At 43.2% G+C, this 22,073-nt stretch overlaps 2 protein-coding genes and 1 long non-coding RNA gene across 5 annotated transcripts; 1 reads left to right on the top strand and 2 right to left on the bottom strand.

The window, feature by feature from the left end:
- Positions 1 to 9,618: 9,618 nt before the first annotated feature.
- Positions 9,619 to 13,031, bottom strand: BOLA2B (bolA family member 2B). 2 transcript variants are annotated; one of them, XM_039722713.1, is made up of 3 exons: positions 12,875 to 13,031; positions 10,891 to 10,979; positions 9,619 to 9,900 (listed from the first exon to the last, which is right to left on the bottom strand). In XM_039722713.1, exons 1-3 carry the CDS (start codon positions 12,938 to 12,940, stop codon positions 9,795 to 9,797), a joined length of 261 nt encoding a protein of 86 aa, XP_039578647.1. In that variant the 5' UTR covers positions 12,941 to 13,031; the 3' UTR covers positions 9,619 to 9,794. The 2 variants fall into 2 exon arrangements, with proteins under 2 accessions (XP_039578647.1, XP_039578646.1); XM_039722712.1 differs by having other exon boundaries at positions 10,885 to 10,979; positions 12,875 to 13,027.
- Positions 13,032 to 14,220: 1,189 nt separating this feature from the next.
- Positions 14,221 to 18,973, top strand: LOC120508796 (structure-specific endonuclease subunit SLX1-like). 2 transcript variants are annotated; one of them, XM_039722711.1, is made up of 5 exons: positions 14,221 to 14,421; positions 15,726 to 15,778; positions 16,681 to 16,983; positions 17,538 to 17,735; positions 18,642 to 18,973. In XM_039722711.1, exons 1-5 carry the CDS (start codon positions 14,256 to 14,258, stop codon positions 18,702 to 18,704), a joined length of 783 nt encoding a protein of 260 aa, XP_039578645.1. In that variant the 5' UTR covers positions 14,221 to 14,255; the 3' UTR covers positions 18,705 to 18,973. The 2 variants fall into 2 exon arrangements, with proteins under 2 accessions (XP_039578645.1, XP_039578644.1); XM_039722710.1 differs by having other exon boundaries at positions 17,605 to 17,735; positions 18,642 to 18,850.
- Positions 18,974 to 19,939: 966 nt separating this feature from the next.
- Positions 19,940 to 22,044, bottom strand: LOC120508799. The gene is made up of 2 exons (XR_005629089.1): positions 21,878 to 22,044; positions 19,940 to 20,063 (listed from the first exon to the last, which is right to left on the bottom strand). It is a non-coding gene; the product is annotated as an uncharacterized LOC120508799 (long non-coding RNA).
- Positions 22,045 to 22,073: the final 29 nt, after the last annotated feature.

Here is a 22,073-nt window from a genome sequence, read left to right as displayed (position 1 = left end):
AACAAAAACTCCCAAAATTCCCATTTTTCCCAGTCAAAATTCACATTTTTCACACCAAATTGCCCTAAATTCTTATTTTTCATCCCAGATTTTCCAGTTTTCCGCCTAAAATTGCCCAAAATTCTCCTTTTTCAATCCAAAATTGCCATTTTTTAATCCAAATTCCCCAAAATTCTGGGGTTTACACCCAAAAATTCCCCAAAATTCCCATTTTTCTCCCCAAAATTCCAATTGTTCTCCTCAAAATTCCCAAAATTCTCATTTTCCACCCAAAATTCCCCAAAATCCCCATTTTTCATACCCAAAATTGCCCCAAATTCCCCAAAATTCGGGAGGGGGGGGAGGGGCCACGTGGGAGCCCCTCCCCCACCCCCGAGATGAGGGGGGAAAAAATTGGGGAAAAAAAAACGAAGCGAAAATGACAAAAAATGGCCCAAAAATGGGTCAAAAATGGGATAAAAATGAACCAAAAATGGACCCAAAATGGGCCAAAAATGATCCAAAAATAACCCAAAAAAATGGCCCTAAAATGATAAAAAAAATCACCCAAAAAATGGTCCAAAAATGGGCCAAAAATGACTCAAAAATGGCCCAAAAAATGGTCCCAAAATGGCCCAAAACCGATCAAAAAATAACCCAAAAAAATGGCCCTAAAATGATAAAAAAAATCACCCAAAAAATGGTCCAAAAATGGGCCAAAAATGACTCAAAAATGGCCCAAAAAATGGTCCCAAAATGGCCCAAAACCGATCAAAAAATAACCCAAAAAATTGTCACAAAATGGGCCAAAAATGATACAAAAATAACCCAAAAAATGACCCAAAAATAACCCAAAAAATGCTCCCAAAATGGCACCAAAAATGACCCAAAAAATGGTCCCAAAATAGGCTAAAAATGACCCAAAAACGACCCAAAAAATGGTCCCAAAATGGGCTCAAAATGACCCAAATATGACCCAAAAAATGGTCCCAAAATGGGCTCAAAATGACCCAAATATGACCCAAAAAATGGTCCCAAAATGGGCTAAAAATGACCCAAAAATTACCCAAAAAATGGTCCCAAAATGGGCCAAAAATGACCCAAAAAATGGTCCCAAAATGGGCCAAAAATGACCGTGGGAGCCCCTCCCCCACCCCCGAGATGAGGGGGGAAAAAATTGGGGAAAAAAAAAAACGAAGCGAAAAGGACAAAAAATGGCCCAAAAATGGGTCAAAAATGGCGGGAAATGATCAAAAAATGACCCCGAAAAATGGTCTCAAAATGGGCCAAAAATGAACCAAAAATAACCCAAAAAATGGTCCCAAAATGTCCCAAAGTTAACCCAAAAATGACCCAAAAACTGCTCCCAAAATGGGCCAAAAATGTCCCAAAAAATGGTCCCAAAATGGGCCAAAAATGACCCAAAAATGGTCCCAAAATGGGCTAAAAATGACCCAAAAATGACCCAAAAAATGGTCCCAAAATGGGCCAAAAATTACCCAAAAAATGGTCCCAAAATGGGATAAAAATGACCCAAAAATGACCCAAAAAATGGTCCCAAAATGGGCCAAAAATGACCCAAAAAATGGTCCCAAAATGGGCCAAAAATGACCCAAAAAAAGGTCCCAAAATGGGCTAAAAATCACCCAAAAATGACCCAAAAAATGGTCCTAAAATGGGCCAAAAATGACCCAAAAATGACCCAAGAAATGGTCCCAAAATGTCCGAAAATTAACCCAAAAATAACCCAAAAAATGGTCCCAAAATGGGCTAAAAATGACCCAAAAAATGGTCCCAAAATGGGCCAATAATGATCCAAAAAATGGTCCTAAAATGGGCCAAAAATGAACCAAAAATGACCCAAAAAATGACCCAAAATAGTCCAAAAATCACCAAAAAAAGATCCTAAATTGGTATAAAAAATGACCCAATAATATCTCAAAATTACCCTAAAAATGGCCAAAAATGGCCCTAAAATGACCCAAAAATTTCCCAAAAAATGGGTCTCAAATGAGCCAAAAATGATCCAAAAATGACAAAAAAAAAATCCAAAAAATGACCCAAAATGGTCCAAAAATCACCAAAAAAAATTCCTAAATTGGCATAAAAGATGTCTCAAAATTACCCTAAAAATTGCCAAAAATGGCCCAAAAATGATTCAATAATAACCCAAAAATGATCCAAAATGGGCCAAAAATGATCCCAAAAAATGATAAATAAATGAACAAAAAAATGGTCCAAACAATGACCCAAAATTTGCCAAAATTTGCCAAACATGGCCTTAAAATTAAATTTTTAAGAGTCACAAAATGGCTTCAAAATGCCTAAAAAATGGCTCCAAAAATTACCCCAAAACTGGTCAAAAAATGACACAAATGGTGCTAAAATTGCCAAAAAAATCCATGCTAAATTGGCATCAAAAATGACCCAAAAATGGTCCAAAAATGGCGGAAAATGACCCTGAAATGACCCCAAAAATGGTCCCAAAATGGCCAAAAAATGATCCAAAAATAACCCAAAAAATGTTCCCAAAATGACCCAAAAATTATCCAAAAAATGGTCCAAAAAAGGGTCCCAAAATGGGCCAAAAATAACCCAAAAAATGGTCCCAAAATGGCCAAACAATGATCCAAAAATAAGCGAAAAAATTGTCCTAAAGCGGCCCAAAAATAACCCAAAAAATGTTCCCAAAATGACCCAAAAATTATCCAAAAAATGGTCCAAAAATGGCCGAAAAATGATCCAAAAATAACCCAAAAAATGGTCCCAAAATAAAAAAAAAAGGTCCAAAAAATGACCCCAAAATTTGCCAAAAATTTCCCTAAAATGAAATTCTAAAAAGTCACAAAATGGCTTTAAAATGACCCAAAAAAGGCTCGAAAAATGACCCAAAAATGGTCCAAAAATGACTCAAAATAGTCCCAAAATAACCAAAAAATATCCTAAATTGGCATTAAAAAATGTCTCAAAATTACCCTGAAAATGGCCAAAAGTGACCCAAAAATGACCCAAAAATGACCCAAAAATGACCCAAAAATGATCCAAAAAATGGTCCCAAAATGTCCCAGAAATGATCCAAATATGACAAAAAATATTGTCAAAAAAATGACTCAAAATAACCCCAAAAATTCCTGAAATGGCACCAAAAATTACCCAAAAATGGTCCTAAAATTAACCAAAAATAGCCCAAAAAAAAGATCCAAAATGGCCCAAAAACGACTGAAAAAATGACTCAAATTTGACAAAAAATTACCCCAAAAAAAGGTCTTTAAAATGAATGAAAATGGGCAAAAAGAGGATTGTAAAATGGATGAAAATTTACCCAAAAATGAGCCCAAAAATGGGCCCAAAAATTGCCAAAAATGACAATAAAATGGCCCAAAAAATTATGTAAAAGGACAAAAAAATTGTCAAAAAATTGCTTTAAAAATGGCCAAAAAAAGGCTAAAAATGGCAACATAATTCTCAAAAATTTGGTCCTAAAAATGACAAAAAATGCACCGAAAACCACTCCCAAAAATGACCCAAAATGGTCCCAAAATGACCCAAAAATAACTCAAAAAGTGGCTCCAAAATTGTCCGAAAATGATCAAAAAATGGCCCAAAAATTGCAACAAAATGATCATGAAATGGCAAAAAAAAGAGCAAAAATTGACCCAAAAATAATCCAAAAATAACCAAAAAATGACCTGAAAATGGCCCCAAAAATTACCCCAAAATTACCAAAAAATGACCCAAAAATTACCCCAAAATGATTGAAAAATGACAAAAAATCGACACAAAAATGGCCCTAAAATGACACAAAAAATGGTCCCAAAACCAACTCAAAATGGCCCAAAAATTGTCCCAAAATTGACCAAATTTGACCCTAAAATAACCCAAAAAACGGTCCCAAAATGACCCAAAAAAGAGCAAAAAATTTCCGTAAAATTGGCAAAAATGACCCAAAAATGGTAAAAAATGAATGAAAATGACCCAAAATTGCCCCAAACTGACCCAAAATTACCAAAATTACCAAAAAATTACCAAAAGTGACCAAAAATTTACAAAATTATTTAAAAATCGCAAAAAAATCCCAGAAAATGGTTAAAAATGTAAAAAAAATGGCCCAAAATGGCCAAAATTTGCCCAACCCCGCCCCCAGATGAAGCCCCGCCCCTTTTGTGACCTCGTTGATGAGGTCATCGTCGTCGTCCTTGACCTCGATGCTCATTGGCTGCCGCGGGAAGCGCTGGAAGACGTCGACCAATCGGGGGATGCGGCGATCGCAGCCGGAAGAGAAGGAGCCTGAGAGGGGCGGGGCTTGTGAAAGGGGCGGGGCTTCAATTTTAAACCCAAAATTTCCCAAATTTCCTTTTTTTGAACCCCAAAAAACCCAAATTTTCCTTTTTTTGACCCCCAAAATTCCCCAAATTTTCCCAAATTTCCCAATTTTTGACCCAAAATTTCCCCAAATTCCGAATTTTCAACCCAAAAATTTCCCAAATTTTCCCAAAATCCCCATTTTTTACCCCAAAATTCGGATTTTCCCCACCTGGAGCAAACGTCACCTCCAGGGGGCTCCGGTACGGGGGGAGGTCCTGGGGGAGGGTAATTAACCGTTAATTAGGGCTAATTAAGGGGTAATTAAGGTTAATTAACAGATAATTAGGGTTAATTAACGGTTAATTAAGGATAATAAACGGTTAATTAGGGTTAATTAATGGTTAATTAGGGTTAATGGTTAATTAGGGCTAATCAATGGTTAATTATGGTTAATTAATGGGAAATTAAGGCTAATTAACAGATAATCTGGGTTGATTAATGGTTAATTAATTACCAGCAATTTCTATTAATCATGTCCAATATCCATTAATTAACACCAATTTCTATTAATCATTACCAATATCCATTAATTACCATTAATTTCTATTAATCATTACCAATATCCATTAAATCCTCTACAATTCAGTCTTTCCACCCAAGAATTCCCATTTTTCTCCCCAAAATCCCATTTTTAACCCGAATTTCCCCAATATTCCCAACTTTTGAGTCCAAATTTTCCCAAAACTCCCAATTTTTAACACAAAATTTAACAAAAATCCTCTGTTTTGTCCCCAAAATTCCATTTTAAACTCAAATTATCTCAAAATTCCAATTTCCTCCCAAATTTCGCCCAAAAATTCCCAATTTTAAACCCAAAATTCCCCAAATTTTCCCAAAATCCCCATTTTTACCCCAAATTTCCCCCAAATTCCCAAATTTTGACCCAAAATTTCCCAAATTTCCCTTTTTTGATCCCAAAATTCCCCAAATTTTCCCAAAATTCCCAATTTTAAACCCAAAATTTCCCAATTTTTCCCCAAATTCCCATTTTTTATCCCAAATTTTCCCCAAAATTCCCAACTTTTGACCCAAATTTCCCTTTTTTGAACCCCATAATTCCCCAAATTTTCCCCAAATTCCCAATTTTTGACCCAAATTTTCCCAAAATTCCCAATTTTAAACCCAAAATTTCCCAAATTTTCCCCAAATTCCCAATTTTAAACCCAAATTTTCCTTTTTTTGACCCCCAAAATTCCCCAAATTTTCCCAAATTTCCCAATTTTTGACCCAAAATTTCCCCAAATTCCGAATTTTCAACCCAAAAATTTCCCAAATTTTCCCAAAATCCCCATTTTTACCCCAAATTTTCCCAAAATCCCCATTTTTTACCCCAAAATCCCGATTTCCCCCACCTGGAGCGAACGTCACCTCCAGGGGGCTCCGGTACGGGGGGAGGTCCTGGGGGAGGGTAATTAACCCTTAATTAGGGCTAATGAATGGGTAATTAAGGTTAATTAAGAAATAATTAGGGATAATTAACGGTTAATTAAGGATAATAAACGGTTAATTAGGGTTAATTTATGGTTAATTAGGGTTAATGGTTAATTAGGGCTAATCAATGGTTAATTATGGTTAATTAATGGGAAATTAAGGCTAATTAACAGATAATCTGGGTTGATTAATGGTTAATTAATTACCACCAATTTCTATTAATCATGTCCAATATCCATTAATTACCATCAATTTCTATTAATCATGACCAATATCCATTAATTAACACCCATTTCCATTAATTATCACTAATATCCATTAATTACCACCAATTTCTATTAATAATTACCAATATCCATTAATTACCACCAATTTCCACTAATTATGACCGATACCCATTAATTACCATCAATTTCTATTAATTACGACCAATATCCATTAATTAACACCAATTTCTATTAATCATGTCCAATATCCATTAATTACCATTAATTTCCGTTAATTATCACTAATATCCAGTAATTACCATTAATTTCTATTAATCATTACCAATATCCATTAATTAACACCAATTTCTATTAATCATGTCCAATATCCATTAATTACCATCAATTTCTATTAATTACGACCAATATCCATTAATTACCATCAATTTCCATTAATCATGACCAATATCCATTAATTACCATTAATTTCTATTAATCATGACAAATATCCATTAATTAATACCAATTTCTACTAATCATGTCCAATATCCATTAATTACCATTAATTTCCATTATTTATGATCAATATCCATTAATTACCATTAATTTCTATTAATCATGTCCAATATCCATTAATTACCATTAATTTCTATTAATTATGACCAATATCCATTAATTACCATTAATTTCTATTAATCATTACCAATATCCATTAATTACCATTAATTTCCATTAATTATGATCAATATCCATTAATTAATACTAATTTCTATTAATCATGACCAATATCCATTAATCACCACCAATTCCCATTAATTACCGCTAATATCCATTAATCACCCCTCTACACCCCATTAAAACCTTTGGAGGTGATGGAGGGGGCGTGGCCAAAGGGAAAAGGGGCGGGGCTTAGCTCTAAACCCCATTTAAACCCTTGGGGGTGATGGAGGGGGCGTGGCTTAAGGAAAAAGGGGCGGGGCTTAGATTTACAACCAATTATAACCCTTGGAGATGGTGGGGGGGCGTGGCCAAAGGGAAAAGGGGCGGGGCTTAGCTCTACACCCCATTAAAAGCCTTGGTGGTGATGGAGGGGGCGTGGCCAAAGGGGAAAGGGGCGGAGCTTAGATTTACAAACAATTATAACCCTTGGAGATGGTGGTGGGGGCGTGGCCAAAGGGAAAAGGGGCGGGGCTTAGCGATGCAACCCACTAAAAGCCTTGGAGGTGATGGAGGGGGCGTGGCCAAAGGGAAAAGGGGCGGGGCTTAGCGATGCAACCCACTAAAAGCCTTGGAGGTGATGGAGGGGGCGTGGCTAAAGGGAAAAGGGGCGGGGCTTAGCTCTACACCCCATTAAAAGCCTTGGAGGTGCTGGAGGGGGCGTGGCTTAAGGGAAAAGGGGCGGGGTTTAGTTCTACACCCCATTTAAAGCCTTGGAGGTGATGGAGGGGGCGTGGCTAAAGGGAAAAGGGGCGGGGCTTAGCTCTACACCCCATTAAAAGCCTTGGAGGTGCTGGAGGGGGCGTGGCTTAAGGGAAAAGGGGCGGGGCTTAGCTCTACAAACAATTATAACCCTTGGAGCTGGTGGGGGCGTGGCCAATGGGAAAAGGGGCGGGGCTTAGATACAACGTCAATTAAAAGCTCTGAAAACTGAGGTGGGGGCGGAGCCTAAGAAAAAGGGGCGGGGTTAAGACATCCAGCCAATTAGAGAGGTCAGAGATAGAAAAGGGGGCGGGGCCACAGGAAAGGGGGCGGGGTTTTGCGTTACAGCCAATTAGAGCGATTAGCGCTCACAGTGGGGGCGGGGCCAATGGAAAGGGGGCGTGGCCAAGGGAAGGGGGCGTGGCCTCACTTCTCAAAAGCCTCCATGGTGTTCTCGATCCGCTCCCCAGCGCCTGTGAAGATTAATTAGGGCTAATTAAGGCTAATTAAGTGTTCATTAGTGCTAATTAAGGGTTGATTAGATCAAATTAAGGTTAATTAAGGGTTCCTTAGAGTTAATTAAGGCTAATTAAGGTTTCATTAGTGCTAATTGAGGCCAATTAAGGTTTCATTAGTGCTAATTAAGGCTAATTAAGGGTTCATTAGAGCTAATTAAGCGGAATAAAGGGTTCATTAGAGCTAATTAAGGGGAATAAAGGGTTCATTAGAGCTAATTAAGGCAAACTAATGGTTCATTAGTGCTAATTAAGGGGCTTAATTGATTCCTCCCCCCATTGTCCCGGGCCCCTCTCCGCGCCAGCGCCGCCACCAAAACCCCCCCGAGCGCCGCCAAAACCGCCCCGAGCGCCACCCCGAGCGCCAGCGCCGCCATGGCCGCCATCCCGGACTGGTTTGAACTGGTCCGGACTGGTTTGGACCGGTTTGGGCGTGGCCGCGCACCTGTCTCAGGTGTTGGAGCTGGGCGGTGCCTCGGTACCCACAATGCACCGCGAGGCGCCGCAATGGCAGCGCTGGGGGATCAAACTGGGAGCACTGGGAGCCGAACTGGGAGGACTGGGAGCCGAACTGGGAGCACTGGGGGCGCTGGGAGCCGAACTGGGAGCACTGGGAGCCAAGCTGGCTTCCGCCTCGGTACCCACAATGCACTGCGGGAATGCGGGGAGTGGCTTTTGCCTCGTTACCCACAATGCACCGCGAGGCGCCGCAATGGCGGCGCTGGGGGCTAGAACTGGGAGCGCTGTGAGCCAAACTGGGAGAACTGGGAGCACTGGAAGCCAAACTGGGAGCGTTGGGAGCCGAACTGGGAGCACTGGGAGCATTGCGGAAGTGGGAGCTACTTCCGCCTCGGTACCCACAATGCACTGCGGAAATATAAGGGGATACTTCTGCCTCGGTACCCACAATGCACCGCGGGAACATGGGGGTACTTCCGCCTCGGTACCCACAATGCACCGCGAGGCGCCGCGCTGGATCGAACTGGGAGTCCCTCCCTCCCTAAATAACGGCAATTTTATGCAAATTTATGCAAATCAAGCCCACCCCAAAGCCTCCCTTCACCTGAGGGTGAAGCCGCGGCACGGAAATGAGGGAGGTGCGTCGGCTTTATGCAAATTTATGCAAATCAAAGCCGCCCAAGCCTAAGGATGCCACCGCGATATGCAAATGAGGGGTGCGTGCTGTCTTTATGCAAATTTATGCAAATCAAAGCCGCCCAAGCCTAAGGATGCCACCGCGATATGCAAATGAGGGGTGCGTGCTGTCTTTATGCAAATTTATGTTAATGAACCCCCATTCTGAAGCTTTCCCCACCCAACCGTATCACTATTATATGCAAATGAGGGATGGGTTTTTGTTTTATGCAAATTCATGCAAATCAACCCCACACCCCAAAGTTACTCTCAGCCAATGACGTCATCGCGATATGCAAATGAGGAGTGCGATTCTCATTTAATGCAAATTTATGCAAATGAGCACCCCTCAAAGCTGTCATTACCCAAGAAATTCACCACGATATGCAAATTAGGGCGTTGTCTATCTTTATGCAGATTTATGCAAATAAACCCCACCCCAAAACCAGCCTCACTCGAGTACGACATCACCCTTATATGCAAATAAGGGATACTTATTGCTGCTATGCAAATTTATGCAAATTAATCCCACCCACGAGCCGCCCTCAATGAATGACATCACCACAATATGCAAATGAGGAATGTTTATTGCCGTTTTAATGCAAATTTATGCAAATTACCGCCACCTCCGCCCCCCATTTCAGGCCCTAAAGGGGGCGTGGCCTCCACCAATCAGAGCCGGGCCGCGGGGATTTATGCAAATCCATGGAAATGAGGCGGGGGCGGCGGGGGCGGGCATGCAGATTTATGCTAATGAGCCGCGCTCCGCCTCCCACTGCTCGGGGGTGAGCGTGCGCTGCTCCAGGGCGTGGATGCGGCCCAGCTCCTCCTTCAGCGCCTCGTTAACCAGCCTGGGGTAATTAGCCGCTAATTAACGCCGCTCACTGATTAATTAACCCCTTAATAGTCCCCTCGTTGACCCAACTTGCATAATTAATTAGTTAACCCCTTAATTATTCAATCCATCCCTCATTAACCCCCATCGATCCTTTAATTAAACCGCCCGTTAATTAATTAATCTATCCATTGAAACCATCATTAAACCCCCTCACTTAATTAATTAATTAATTAATCCATTAAACCCCTCATTAACCCCCTCCAGCCATTAATTAAATCACCCATTAATTAATTAATATATCCATTGAAACACATCGTTAAGCGCCCTCGCTCCATTAATTAATTAATCAATCCATAAAAGCCCTCATTAATCCCCTCTAGCCATTAATTATGCCAATAATCGATTATTAATGCATTAATTATTCCGTTAATTAATCCTTTAATAAATTAATTAATCCATTCATTATGCCAATAATCGATGAATAAATGCATTGATTATTCCATTACTTATTCCTTTAATCAATTAATCCAATAATTATGCCAATAATCAATTAATTAATGCATTAATTATTCCAGTAATTAATCATTTAATCAATTAATTAATGCATTAATTCATCTTTTAATCAATCCATAAATTAACCCATTAATTACTCCATTAACTAATCCATTAATTAATCCATTAACTAATCGATTAATTAATGCATTAATTAAGCCATTAATTAGTCAATCAAAATCCCTCATTAGCCCCTTGATGAAGTTAATTAACCCCTCAATTCCCATTAAGCCCCGCCCCATCTGTCACACCCAGTTTAAGCCCCGCCCCTTTATTCACCCCAACCCCATTAAGCCACGCCCCTTTTACATCTCGCCCCATTTAAGCCCCGCCCACTTAACAATCCCAACCCAATTTAAGCCCCGCCCATTCCCCCCCTTTAATTCTATTTAAGCCCCGCCCATTTCATCATTTAAGCCCGCCCCCCTTTAGGCCCCGCCCCCACCGGTGCCTCTGCAGGGTTTTGAGGCCGCGGAAAATTCCGGAAACGACGCAGACGCGGAAGCTGCCCCGGCACAGCTGGGGGCAGTCCTGCACCTCCTGCAATTAGCGCTAATTAGCGTTCATTAGCCCCGCCCCAGCCCCCCAGCCGCCACGAATAACCATTAATAATCATTAATTAATTAATTAATTAATTAATTAATTAATTAATAATTAGGGGCTTTTATCTGGTGAGTAATGGGGGTTTAGTGCTGATTACCGCGCTAATTAATCACTAATTAACAGCTCATCGTTATTAATTAGCATTAATTAACCCCGCCATCAGCCACTAATAACCATTAATAATAACTAATTAATTAATCAATTAATAATTAGGGGCTTTTATCTGGTGAGCAATGGGGGTTTAATGGTGATTACCACGCTAATTAATCACTAATTAAAAGCAGTATTAATAATTAATAATTAGTATTAATTACCGCCCATTGGCCTCTAATTATAATTAAATTTAATATACTTAATTAAATTTAAATTAATAATTTATTAAGCACATTGAACTTTAATTAATAAATATAATTAGTGCCCTCAATGACTAATTAACACTTATTAAATACTAATTAACATTTATTAAATACAAATTAACACTTATTAAATACTAATTAACACTTATTAAATACTAATTAACACTTATTAGATACTAATTAACACTTATTAAAGACTAATTAACACTTATTAAATACTAATTAACAGCTCATCGTTATTAATTAGCATTAATTAACCCTGCCACCAGCCACTAATAACCATTAATAATAACTAATTAATTAATTAATTAATAATTAGGGGCTTTTATCTGGTGAGCAATGGGGGTTTAATGGTGATGACCACGCTAATTAATCACTAATTAAAAGCAGTATTAATAATTAGTAATTAGCATTAATTACCGCCCGTCGGCCTTTAATTATAATTAAATTTAATATACTTAATTAAATTTAAATTAATAATTTATTAAGCACATTGAACTTTAATTAATAAATATAATTAGCACCCTCAATGACTAATTAACAATTATTAAATACTAATTAACACTTATTAAATACTAATTAAGACTTATTAGATACTAATTAACACTTATTAAATACTAATTAACACTTATTAGACACTAATTGCTAATTAATACACGTATTAAATACTAATTAATACACTTATTAAACACTAATTATTAATACTCCTATTAAGAGCTAATTAGTGTTTATTAACTGCTAATTAGCACCATTTTGGCACTAATTAACACTAATTCAGACCTATTAATCGCCTATTATAATTACAATTTAATTAATAAGTATACAGTTAGCAATTAGAGACATAATTAAGAGTCCAATTAGCATCTATTAAATGTTAATTAGGGGTTTTCAGCACTTAATTAACACCAATTCCTCACTAATGAGCAGCCATTCCCCCCTCACTGTAATTACAATTATCAGCAGTTACAATTAACACCCCAACCATTAATTAACACCAATCAGAAACTGATTGACAGCTGTCAATCACTAATTAAGAGCCATTAATCACCAATTACAACCAATTAGCCGCTAATTAACACCTCTTAGGCACTAATTAACGCACATTGATTGCTAATTAACCCCCGTGAGCCGCTCATTAACACTCCTGGCCGGTTAATTAACAGCAGATAATTACTAATTAACCACCATTACCTGCTAATTAATTAATTAGTGCCCGTTAAGCACTAATTATTTACTTCACGGATTAATAAAGCCTTAATTAACACGGACTCATGAACCCCTCCCAGCACTAATTAGCCCCTCCCGACCCTCATTAATACCCTAATTAACCCTAATTAACCCCTCCCCCTCCTAATTAACGCCCCCCAACCGCTCATTAACCGCCCCCCCGGCGAATTAACGCCCTCCCCACCGTAACGAACCCGCTGACACCCATGATTAGCGGTTAATTAATTAATTAATTAGCGCGTTAATTACCACGTGCTCGGCCTGGAGCCGCTCCTGCAGCCGCAGCCGCAGCTCCTCCGCCGTGGGAGGCTCCATTTCCGCTTCCGGTGCGTCACTTCCGCTCCGCGCGGGGCGCTGTGGGCAACGAGGCGGAAGCGAAGCAATGCGTTGTGGGTAACGAGGCAAATGGGAACGTTTCGCGGGGCGTTGTGGGTAACGAGGCAAAGCGGCCGCCATTTTTACCGAGGCGGAACAACCGGAAGTTTCCCGCAGGGGTCGCAATGAACTGTGGGTAACGAGGCAAAATCTCCACGAGTTTACCGAGGCGGAAATTCGAGCATTAAAAGAGAAAAGTTTTTCCTCGTCTTCCACCTCCTCCTCCTCCTCCTCCTCCTCCTCCTCCTCCTCCTCATTCTCTATAAATAATTTTGGGAACCGAGGCAAAACTGCCGCCATTTTTACCGAGGCGAAAAAGGCGGAAGTTTCCCTCACGTGCCGCAATGCATTGTGGGTAACGAGGCAAATCCGCCTTATTTTACCGAGGGGGAAATCCGAGCATTAAAGAAGAAATTTCTCCTCTTTTTCCTCCTCTTCCTCCTCCTGGTCCTTTTCCTCCTCATTCTCTTTAAATAATTATGGGCAGCGAGGCAAAACCGCCGCCATTTTTGCCGAGGAGGAAAATGACCGAAAATTCCCCCTCACGAACCGCAATGCACTGTGGGTAACGAGGCAAATCCGCCTTATTTTACCGAGGCGGAAATCCGAGCCAATAAAGGAGAAAATTCTCTTGTTCTTCCTTCTCCTCCTCGTTCTCTTTAAGTAATTTTGGGCACCGAGTCAAAACCGCCGCAATTTTTATCGAGGCGCAAAAAAACCCCGAAAATTCCCCTCACGGACCGCAATGCATCGTGGGTAACGAGGCAAACCCGCCGCCATTTTTACCGAGGCAAAAACACCACATTTCCCTTCCGCAATGCATCGTGGGTACCGAGGCAAACCCGCCGCCATGTTTACCGAGGCAAAACACACAGGAAACCCCTCCCTTCGCAATGCATTGTGGGTACCGAGGCAAACCGGCCGCCATTTTTACCGAGGCAAAACACACCGGAAACCTCCTCACTTCGCAATGCATTGTGGGTACCGAGGCACTCTCCCTCCCCTATACCGAGGCGGAAGTGGCTGGATTTGGGGGGGTTTAGGGGAGAATTTAGGGGGGGTTAAAGGGATTTAAAGGGGATTTTGGGGGGTTCAGGGGGAATTTGGGGGGATTTAAAAGGGGATTTGAGAGAGTTTAAAGGGATTTAAGGGGGATTTTTGGGGTCTCAGGGAGGTTTGAGGGGATTTAAAGGGGATTTGGGGGGATTTAAAGGGCGCGGAACCGGAAGCGGCCCCGCGGCATTGTGGGGCGGCGATGGCGGCGATGAGGGCGGTGTACCTGCTCCGCTCCGCCGCTCCCCGGGGCCGCTGCCGGGGCCGAACCTACGTGGGGTTCACGGTGGATCCGCGGCGGCGGCTGCGGCAGCACAACGGCGGCAGGAGGCGCGGGGGAGCCCGCAGGACCAGCGGGAGGGGGCCCTGGNCGGGGAGCTTAAAGGGATTTAAGGGGGTTTTTTTTGGGATTTGAGGGACTTTAAAGGGATTTAAAGGGGATTTTGGGGGTTTTGAGGGGGATTTTGGGGGTTTGAAGAGATTTAAAGGGGATTTGGGGGGATTTTGGGGGGGTTTAAAGGGATTTAAGGGGGCTTTGAGTGGGGTTTTTGGGGTTTAATGGAATTAAAGGGGGATTTGGGAGAGTTTAAAGGGGGATTTTGGGGGATTTGAGGGAGTTTAAAGGGATTTCGGAGGGCTTTGAGGGGGGTTTTTGGGGTTTAATGGAATTAAAGGGGGATTTGGGAGAGTTTAAAGGGGGATTTTGGGGGATTTGAGGGAGTTTAAAGGGATTTCGGAGGGCTTTGAGGGGGATTTTTGGGGTTTAATGGGATTAAAAGGGGATTTGGGGGAGTTTAAAGGGACTAAAGTGGATTTTTGGGGGGGTTTAAGAGGGATTTTTGAGGTTTAAAGGGATTAAAAGGGGATTTTGGGGAGTTTAAAGGGGATTTTGGGGGGTTTTGAGGGACTTTGAGGGGGATTTTGGGGGTTTAAAGGGATTTAAGGGGGATTTGGGGGAGTTTAAAGGGGATTTTGGGGGGTTCAAAAGGATTAAAGGGGAATTTGGGAGGTTCAAAGGGATTTAAAGGGGATTTGTGGGGTTTAAAGGGAATAAAAGGGAGGGGAGTTTAAAGGGACTAAAGTGGATTTTTGGGGGGGTTTAAGAGGGATTTTTGAGGTTTAAAGGGATTAAAAGGGAATTTGGGGGAGTTTAAAGGGATTTAAAGGGGGATTTTGGGGGTTTCAAAGGATTAAAGGGGAATTCGGGAGGTTCAAAGGGATTTCAAGGGGATTTCTGGGGTTTAAAGGGAATAAAAGGGGATTTGGGGGGGGTTTAAAGGGAATTTGGGGAGTTTAAAGGGATTTAAATGTTGACTTGGGAAGGATTTTGGGGGGCTCAAGGGGGATTTAAGGGGAATTTGGGTGATTTAAAGTGGATTTGGGGGGGTTTAATGTGATTTAAAAGTGATTTTGGGGAGGATTTTGGGGGATTTTAAGAAGCTAAAAGCGGATTTGGGGGATTTAAATGGATTTAAGGGGGTTTGGGGATGCTTAAAGGGATTTTTAAAAGAATTTTTGGGGGGATTTTGGGGTGTTTAAAGGGCAATTTTGAGGATTTTCAATAATATTTAATTAAAAACGCGTTAATCAATTTTTAAACTAATTACCCCCAGTAATTATTTTGATTTTAAATGAATTTTGATGCAATTTTCAACGTTTTTCCCCCAAAAAAGGGAAATGGAACTTTTCGTCCACGGCTTCCCCTCCGATGTCGCCGCCCTCAGGGTGAGCCACGCCCACTTTTAAAGCCCCGCCCACCTCATTAATCCATCTTAAGCCCCTCCTCCTTTAATCTAAACCCCTCCCACTTTTAAACCCAACTAATCTAAGCCCCGCCCACCTCATTAATTCATCCTAAACCCCTCCTCTTTTAATCTAAGCCCCTCCCACTTAAGCCCCGCCCACCTCATTAATCAATCCAAACCTCCTCTAAGCCCCTCCCACTTCAAACCCAATTCATCTAAGCCCCGCCCACCTCATTAATCCATCTTAAACCCCTCCTCCTTTAAGCCCCTCCCACTTAAGCTCCGCCCACCTCCTGACACCATGTTAAATTCCTATTTTAGATTAAGCCCCGCCCACTTTTAAACCCACCCCCTGTAAGCCCCGCCCACCTCATTCCTCCATCTTAAATCCTCCCCTTCTGATCCAAGCCCCTCCCACTTTTACACCCCATTCATTTAAGCCCCGCCCACCTCATTAAATCTCGTTAATTACCTCCACATCTAAGCCCCGCCCACTTCCAAACCCCGCCCAATTAAGCCCCGCCCACCTTTTAAATTTCAATTTAAAATTGTCTCCTTTAATTTAAGCCACTCCCACCTTTAGCCCCACCCACTTTAGCCCCGCCCACCTCATTAAACCCATTTTAATCCCTCCCCTTTTAAGCCCCTCCCACTTATTTACACATTCAAGCTCCACCCACTTAAGCCCCACCCCCTTTTAAGATTTAAACCCCACCCCCACCTAAACCCCTCCCACCTAATTAGAATGTTCCCAATTAAGCCCCGCCCCCTTTTAGCTGAAGCCACACCCACTTAACCCTTACCCCATTTAAGCCCCGCCCACCTCATTAATTCAAACAAAACCCCTCCCCCTTTCCTCTAAGCCCCGCCCCTTCCTTTCAGTTCGAGTGGGCGTGGCAACACCCGAACTCCTCCCGCTGCCTCCTGGCCCCGCCCCCTCGCCGCCCCCGGGAGCAGCCAATCAGCTTCGCCCTCCGCCTCCTGCCCCGCCTCCTCCGGGCCCCGCCCTGGTCCCGCCTCCCGCTGAGAATCCGCTGGCTCCGCCCACCCCGCCCCGCCCTGGAGCTGGCCCCGCCCCCTCACGTGGTGCAGGAGGAGGGGGCGGGGCTGCCGCGCCTTAAAAGGAAAAAGGGGCGGAGCCAGGAGGTGGAAAGGGAGGATTGTGGGTGTGGCCTGTGTGGGGAGGTAAGGGGCGGGGCTTAAAGGAGGTGGGGCTTAAAAGGGGAGGGGCTTAAACTGTTTGGGGGAAAGGGGGAGGGGCTTTGATTGCTTTGATGTGGGCGGGGTTTAAGGTGGGTGGGGCTTAAAAGGGGAGGGGTTAAGAAATGTTTAATGAGGTGGGTGTGGCTTAAAGGGGGTGGGGCTTACATGGAAGTGGGAGGGGCTTAAGTGGAGACATTAAAGTGGGTGTGGCCTAATGGGAGGGGCTTGAAGTGGGCAGAGCTTAACTGGGTATGGGACAAAGTGGGAGGGGCCTGGAGTGGGTGGGGCCTCGTTCTAGTTGGCAAAATGGGCGGGGCTTAAAGGGGTGTGGCTAAATGTAGGCAAAATGGGTGTGGCCTAAAAAGGGCGTGGCCTTTTTAGGTGTAAAAATTAAAATTTAATTAATTTTTTGCTTAAAAATGGAAAATTATTTACATTTTAAAATGTGGGCGTGGCCTGAGAGTCTGGGGGCGTGGCCTGATGAATTCTTAATCAACAGCTCTGCTTCCAAAGCAATAAAACCTTCCAAAATGCAGATTTTATGCAAATTAATGCCACCTGAGCAGGAATTTCGGGGTTTTGACGTTGCCCCGCCCCTCCCAGGCACAGGCCACGCCCCTTTTGCGCTGTCCCCGCCCCCAGTGCAAGATGGCCGCCCACCCCCCCTGCCTGGCCCGGCTCTTCCTGGCCCCGGAGCCGCTGCAGCTGCTGCCAGTAGGGGGCGCCTGTCCCAGGTAAAAAGGGGGCGTGGCTTGTGCTGGGGGGGCGGGGCTTGTTGTTTAGAGACCGTTACCTTATAAGGAAAAGTTCCAAAATGGCTGCCAGAGGGCGGGGCTTGTTTAAAACCTTTTGCAAGGAAAGCTTCCAATATGGCTGCCAGTGGGTGGAGCTTGTTACAAAACGTGTTTTATAAGAAATGGATTCAAGATGGCTGCCAGGGGGCGGGGCTTGTTTTTAAGAGTTTTTCCTTATAAGGAAAGGTTCCAATATGGCTGCTAGTGGGCGGAGCTTGTTATAAAAGGTGTTTAATCTTATAAGGAAAGGTTTCAAGATGGCTGCCAGAGGGCGTGGCTTATTTATAAAGGTTTTTCCTTATAAGGAAAAGTTTCAAGATGGCCACCAGGGGGCAGGGTTTGTTTCTAAAGGTGTTTTTCCTTATATGGAAAGATACCAAGATGGCTGCCAGTGGGCGGGACTTGTTTCTAATGCCGTTTTCCTTATAAGGAAAGGATTTAAATGGTTGCTAGGGGGTGGGGCTTGTTGCTAAGGCTCCTTTCCCTTATAAGGGAAAGCCTTTAATTGGCACATAGGGGGCGGAGCTTGTTGGCAGAGAGCGCTAGGGGGCGGGGCTTGTTGCTAGGGGAGCATTTTCCTTATAAGGAAAGCTTTAATGTGGTTACCAAGGGGCGGGGCTTGTTGCTAGGCAAGTGTTTTCCTTATAAAGCAAGCATTTAAGTGGTTGCTAAGGGGCGGGGCTTGTTGCTAGGGGAGCATTTTCCTTATAAGGAAAGCTTTGAAGTGGTTGCTAAGGGGCGGGGCTTGTTGCTAGGGGAGCGCTTTCCTTATAAGGAAACAAAATTCAGCTGAAGTGGGCGGGGTTTGTCCAAAGGGGCGTGTCCTCACTCTGACCCCTCCCACAGGTGCCACACCCACCTCCTGTGGGGAGATCTGATTCGTCGCTGCCTGGGAGAGGCGGAGCCTGAAGAGGAATGGGCGGAGCCTGAAGAGGAATGGGCGGAGCCTGATGATGTCATCATCCCAAGCTCTGCCCCCACGTGAAGCCACGCCCACAATGAGTTTTTATTGTTTTTAATTTATTTATTCAGAATAAAATCTTTTAACAACAAAACTAATCAGTCATTATTAAAGGGGGTGTGGCTTTGTTGGGCCACACCCCTATGACATCATTTCCTTTTTCCCCTCCCCCTTTCAGCCGCCATTTTGAAAACTCAAATCTCCATTTTTAAAACATTTTTAAACCATTTTTCTCCTTTTTTCCCCCAATTTTTTATCTCAAAGTAAATTTTTTTTGAATTCTCCAAACCCTCCCAAAAATTTTTTGCATTTTTTCCTCAATTTTGGGGCATTTTTATGCTTTTTTTTCTAAATTTTGGGGCATTTCCCCCCCATTTTAACCACAAAAATCCCACATTTTCCCCTCAATAAAATCCCAACTATTGCCCTTAAAAAACCCACATTTTCCCCAAAAATATTTTGAGTTTTCCACCCAAAAAATCCCTTTTTTTCCCCAAAAAATACCTCAATTTTTCCCCTAAAAAACGCCAAACTTTCCCCATGAAAATCCCTTTTTTTTCCCAAAAAAATTTTCAGTTTTTTTCCAAAACTCCAAATTTTTCACATAAAAATCCCAAATTTCCCCCTAAAAAAATCGTGATTTTTCTCCTTAAATTGGCAATTTTTCATCAAAAAACCCCAATATTCCCCAGTAAAAATCCCATTTTTTTCCCAAAAAAAATCCTTATTTTTTTCCCTAAAAAATTCCAAATTTCCCCCCCAAAATCCCCATTTTTTACCCATAAAAATCCAAATTTCCCCACACAAATATCCCATTTATTTCCCCCCAAAATCCCAATTTCTCCCCAGAAAAATTCCAATTTTTCTCCATTAAAAAATCTTTTTTTTTTTCCTCATTTTTTCTCATTTAAATCCAATTTCCATCCCCACATAAACCCCATTTTTTCTTTATTAAAAACACCAAAATTTCCCCATAAAAATCCCAATTTTTACTCCATTTTCCCATCAAAAAAACCTTTATTTTTCCTGTAAAAAAATCACATTTTTTTCCATTTTTCCACCCCAAAATCCCTCTTTTCCCCCCATTTTCCCCTCCTCCCCTAAATCCAGGCCGCTCTTCCCAAATTTTGGGTCGTTTTACCCGAATTTCAGGTGGTTTTACCGGAATTTTGGGTGTTTTTCCCCAATTTTCACTTTTTTTTGGTCTCTTTGCAGGCCACCACGTAGCGCTGGGCCACGTTCAGGGGTGGGGAGTAACCGTCGGCGTAGGAGGTGTCCTCGAAAAGCACCGAATAATCGTCCTGGGGCTGGGAAATTTGGGGAAAAAATCGGGAGTTTTGGGAAAAAATAAGGATTAGAAACGAGCCATGCACGCAGATTGCTTCCTTATATGGTAATAGGTTCATAGCAACAAGCCCCGCCCCTTAGCAACCCCTTATATGGCACTGACATTCCTTAGCAACAAGCCCCGCCCCTTAGCAACGCCCTCCAAGCTCCCACAGCACCCCCTGGTGGCCGCATTGTTTTTCCTTATATGGTAACATGTCCCTTAGCAACAAGCCACGCCCCTTAGCAACCCCCTTATATGGCACTGACATTCCTTAGCAACAAGCCCCGCCCCTTAGCAACGCCCTCCAAGCTCCCACAGCACCCCCTGGTGGCCGCATTGTTTTTCCTTATATGGTAACATGTCCCTTAGCAACAAGCCACGCCCCTTAGCAACCCCCTTATAGGGCAAACATTCCTTAGCAACAAGCCACGCCCCTTAGCAACCCCCTTATATGGCACTGACATTCCTTAGCAACAAGCCCCGCCCCTTAGCAACCCACTTATATGGCACAGACATTCCTTAGAAACAAGCCACGCCCCTTAGCAATGCCCTTATATGGCACTGTCATTCCTTAGCAACAAGCCCCGCCCCTTAGCAACGCCCTCCAAGCTCCCACAGCACCCCCTGGTGACCTCATTGTTTTTCCTTATATGGTAACGTGTCCCTTAGCAACAAGCCCCGCCCCTTAGCAACCCACTCCCTTTACCCACAGCGCCCCCTAGTGGCTGCGCTGATTTTTTACCAAAAATCCTCATTTTTAAGCAAATTTTTGGGGCGATTTCAGCCGATTTTGTGGTCAGGCAGCTTAGATAGCAATGCCTCCCCTTAGCAACAAGCCACACCCCTTAGCAACACCATTATATGCTAATACTCCTTCTTAACAAGGCACGCCCCTTAGCAACCCCTCATAAAGTAATACCTTAGCATTTCCCTTATATGGTAATACTCCCCTTAGCAACAAGCCCCGCCCCTTAGCAATGCCCTCATAAAGCAATAGCTCAGCATTTGCCTTATATGGTAACATCTCCCTTAACAACAAGCCACGCCCCTTAGCAACGCCCTCATAAAGCAATAGCTTAGCATTTGCCTTATATGGTAACATCCCCCTTAGCAACAAGGCACACCCATTAGCAACCCCTCATAAATCAATACCTCAGCATTTCCCTTATATGGTAATATCTCCCTTAGCAGCAAGCCCCGCCCCTTAGCAACCCCTCATAAAGCAATAGCTTAGGACTTCCCATATATGGTAATACCTCCCTTAGCAACAAGCCACACCCCTTAGTAACCCCTCATACAGCAATACTGACCATTTCTTGGCCGCACTGATTTTCCCTTATATGGTAACACCTCCCTAGCAACAAGCCACATTATATGGCAACACCTGCCTTAGCAACAAGCCACACCCCTTAGCAACCACCTTATATGGCAACACCACCCTAGCAACAAACCACACCCCTTAGCAATCCCTCATAAAGCAACAGCTTAGAATTTCCCTTATATGGTAATATCTCCCTAGCAACAAACCCCGCCCCTTGGCAACCCCCTCTTTCCCCACAGCGCCCCCTAGTGGCCGCACTGATTTTCCCTTATATGGTAACACCTCCCTAGCAACAAGCCACACCCCTTAGCAACCCACTCACAGCTCCCTAGCAACAAGCCCCGCCCCTTAGCAACCACCTCCCTTTCCCCACAGCGCCCCCTAGTGGCCGCGCTGATTTTTTCCCAAAAACCCTCATTTTCGAGGGGATTTTTGGGGCGATTTGGGCCGATTTTGGGTCGGTCACTCACGCGCTGGGGCGGGGCGTGGATGAGGGCGCGGTAGAAGCAGGTGGTCTGCGGGTAGAGGGCCAGCACCAGCTGGTCCTTGTGGAACAGGGCCTCGGGGTCCGTCTCGGGGTTGGTTTTCCACTGGGGCAGGGGGATGATGCGGCGGCGGCTCAGCGTGTGGCGCCTGCGTTTGGGGGGAAAAACGGGGGTTTGGGGA

Source organism: Passer montanus, unplaced genomic scaffold (genome assembly GCF_014805655.1).
Source record: "Passer montanus isolate IOZ18808 unplaced genomic scaffold, ASM1480565v1 scaffold497, whole genome shotgun sequence".
NCBI classification, from domain to species: domain Eukaryota; kingdom Metazoa; phylum Chordata; class Aves; order Passeriformes; family Passeridae; genus Passer; species Passer montanus.
Note: the sequence above shows the minus strand (reverse complement) of the source record. Positions and strands in the feature narration are given on the sequence as shown.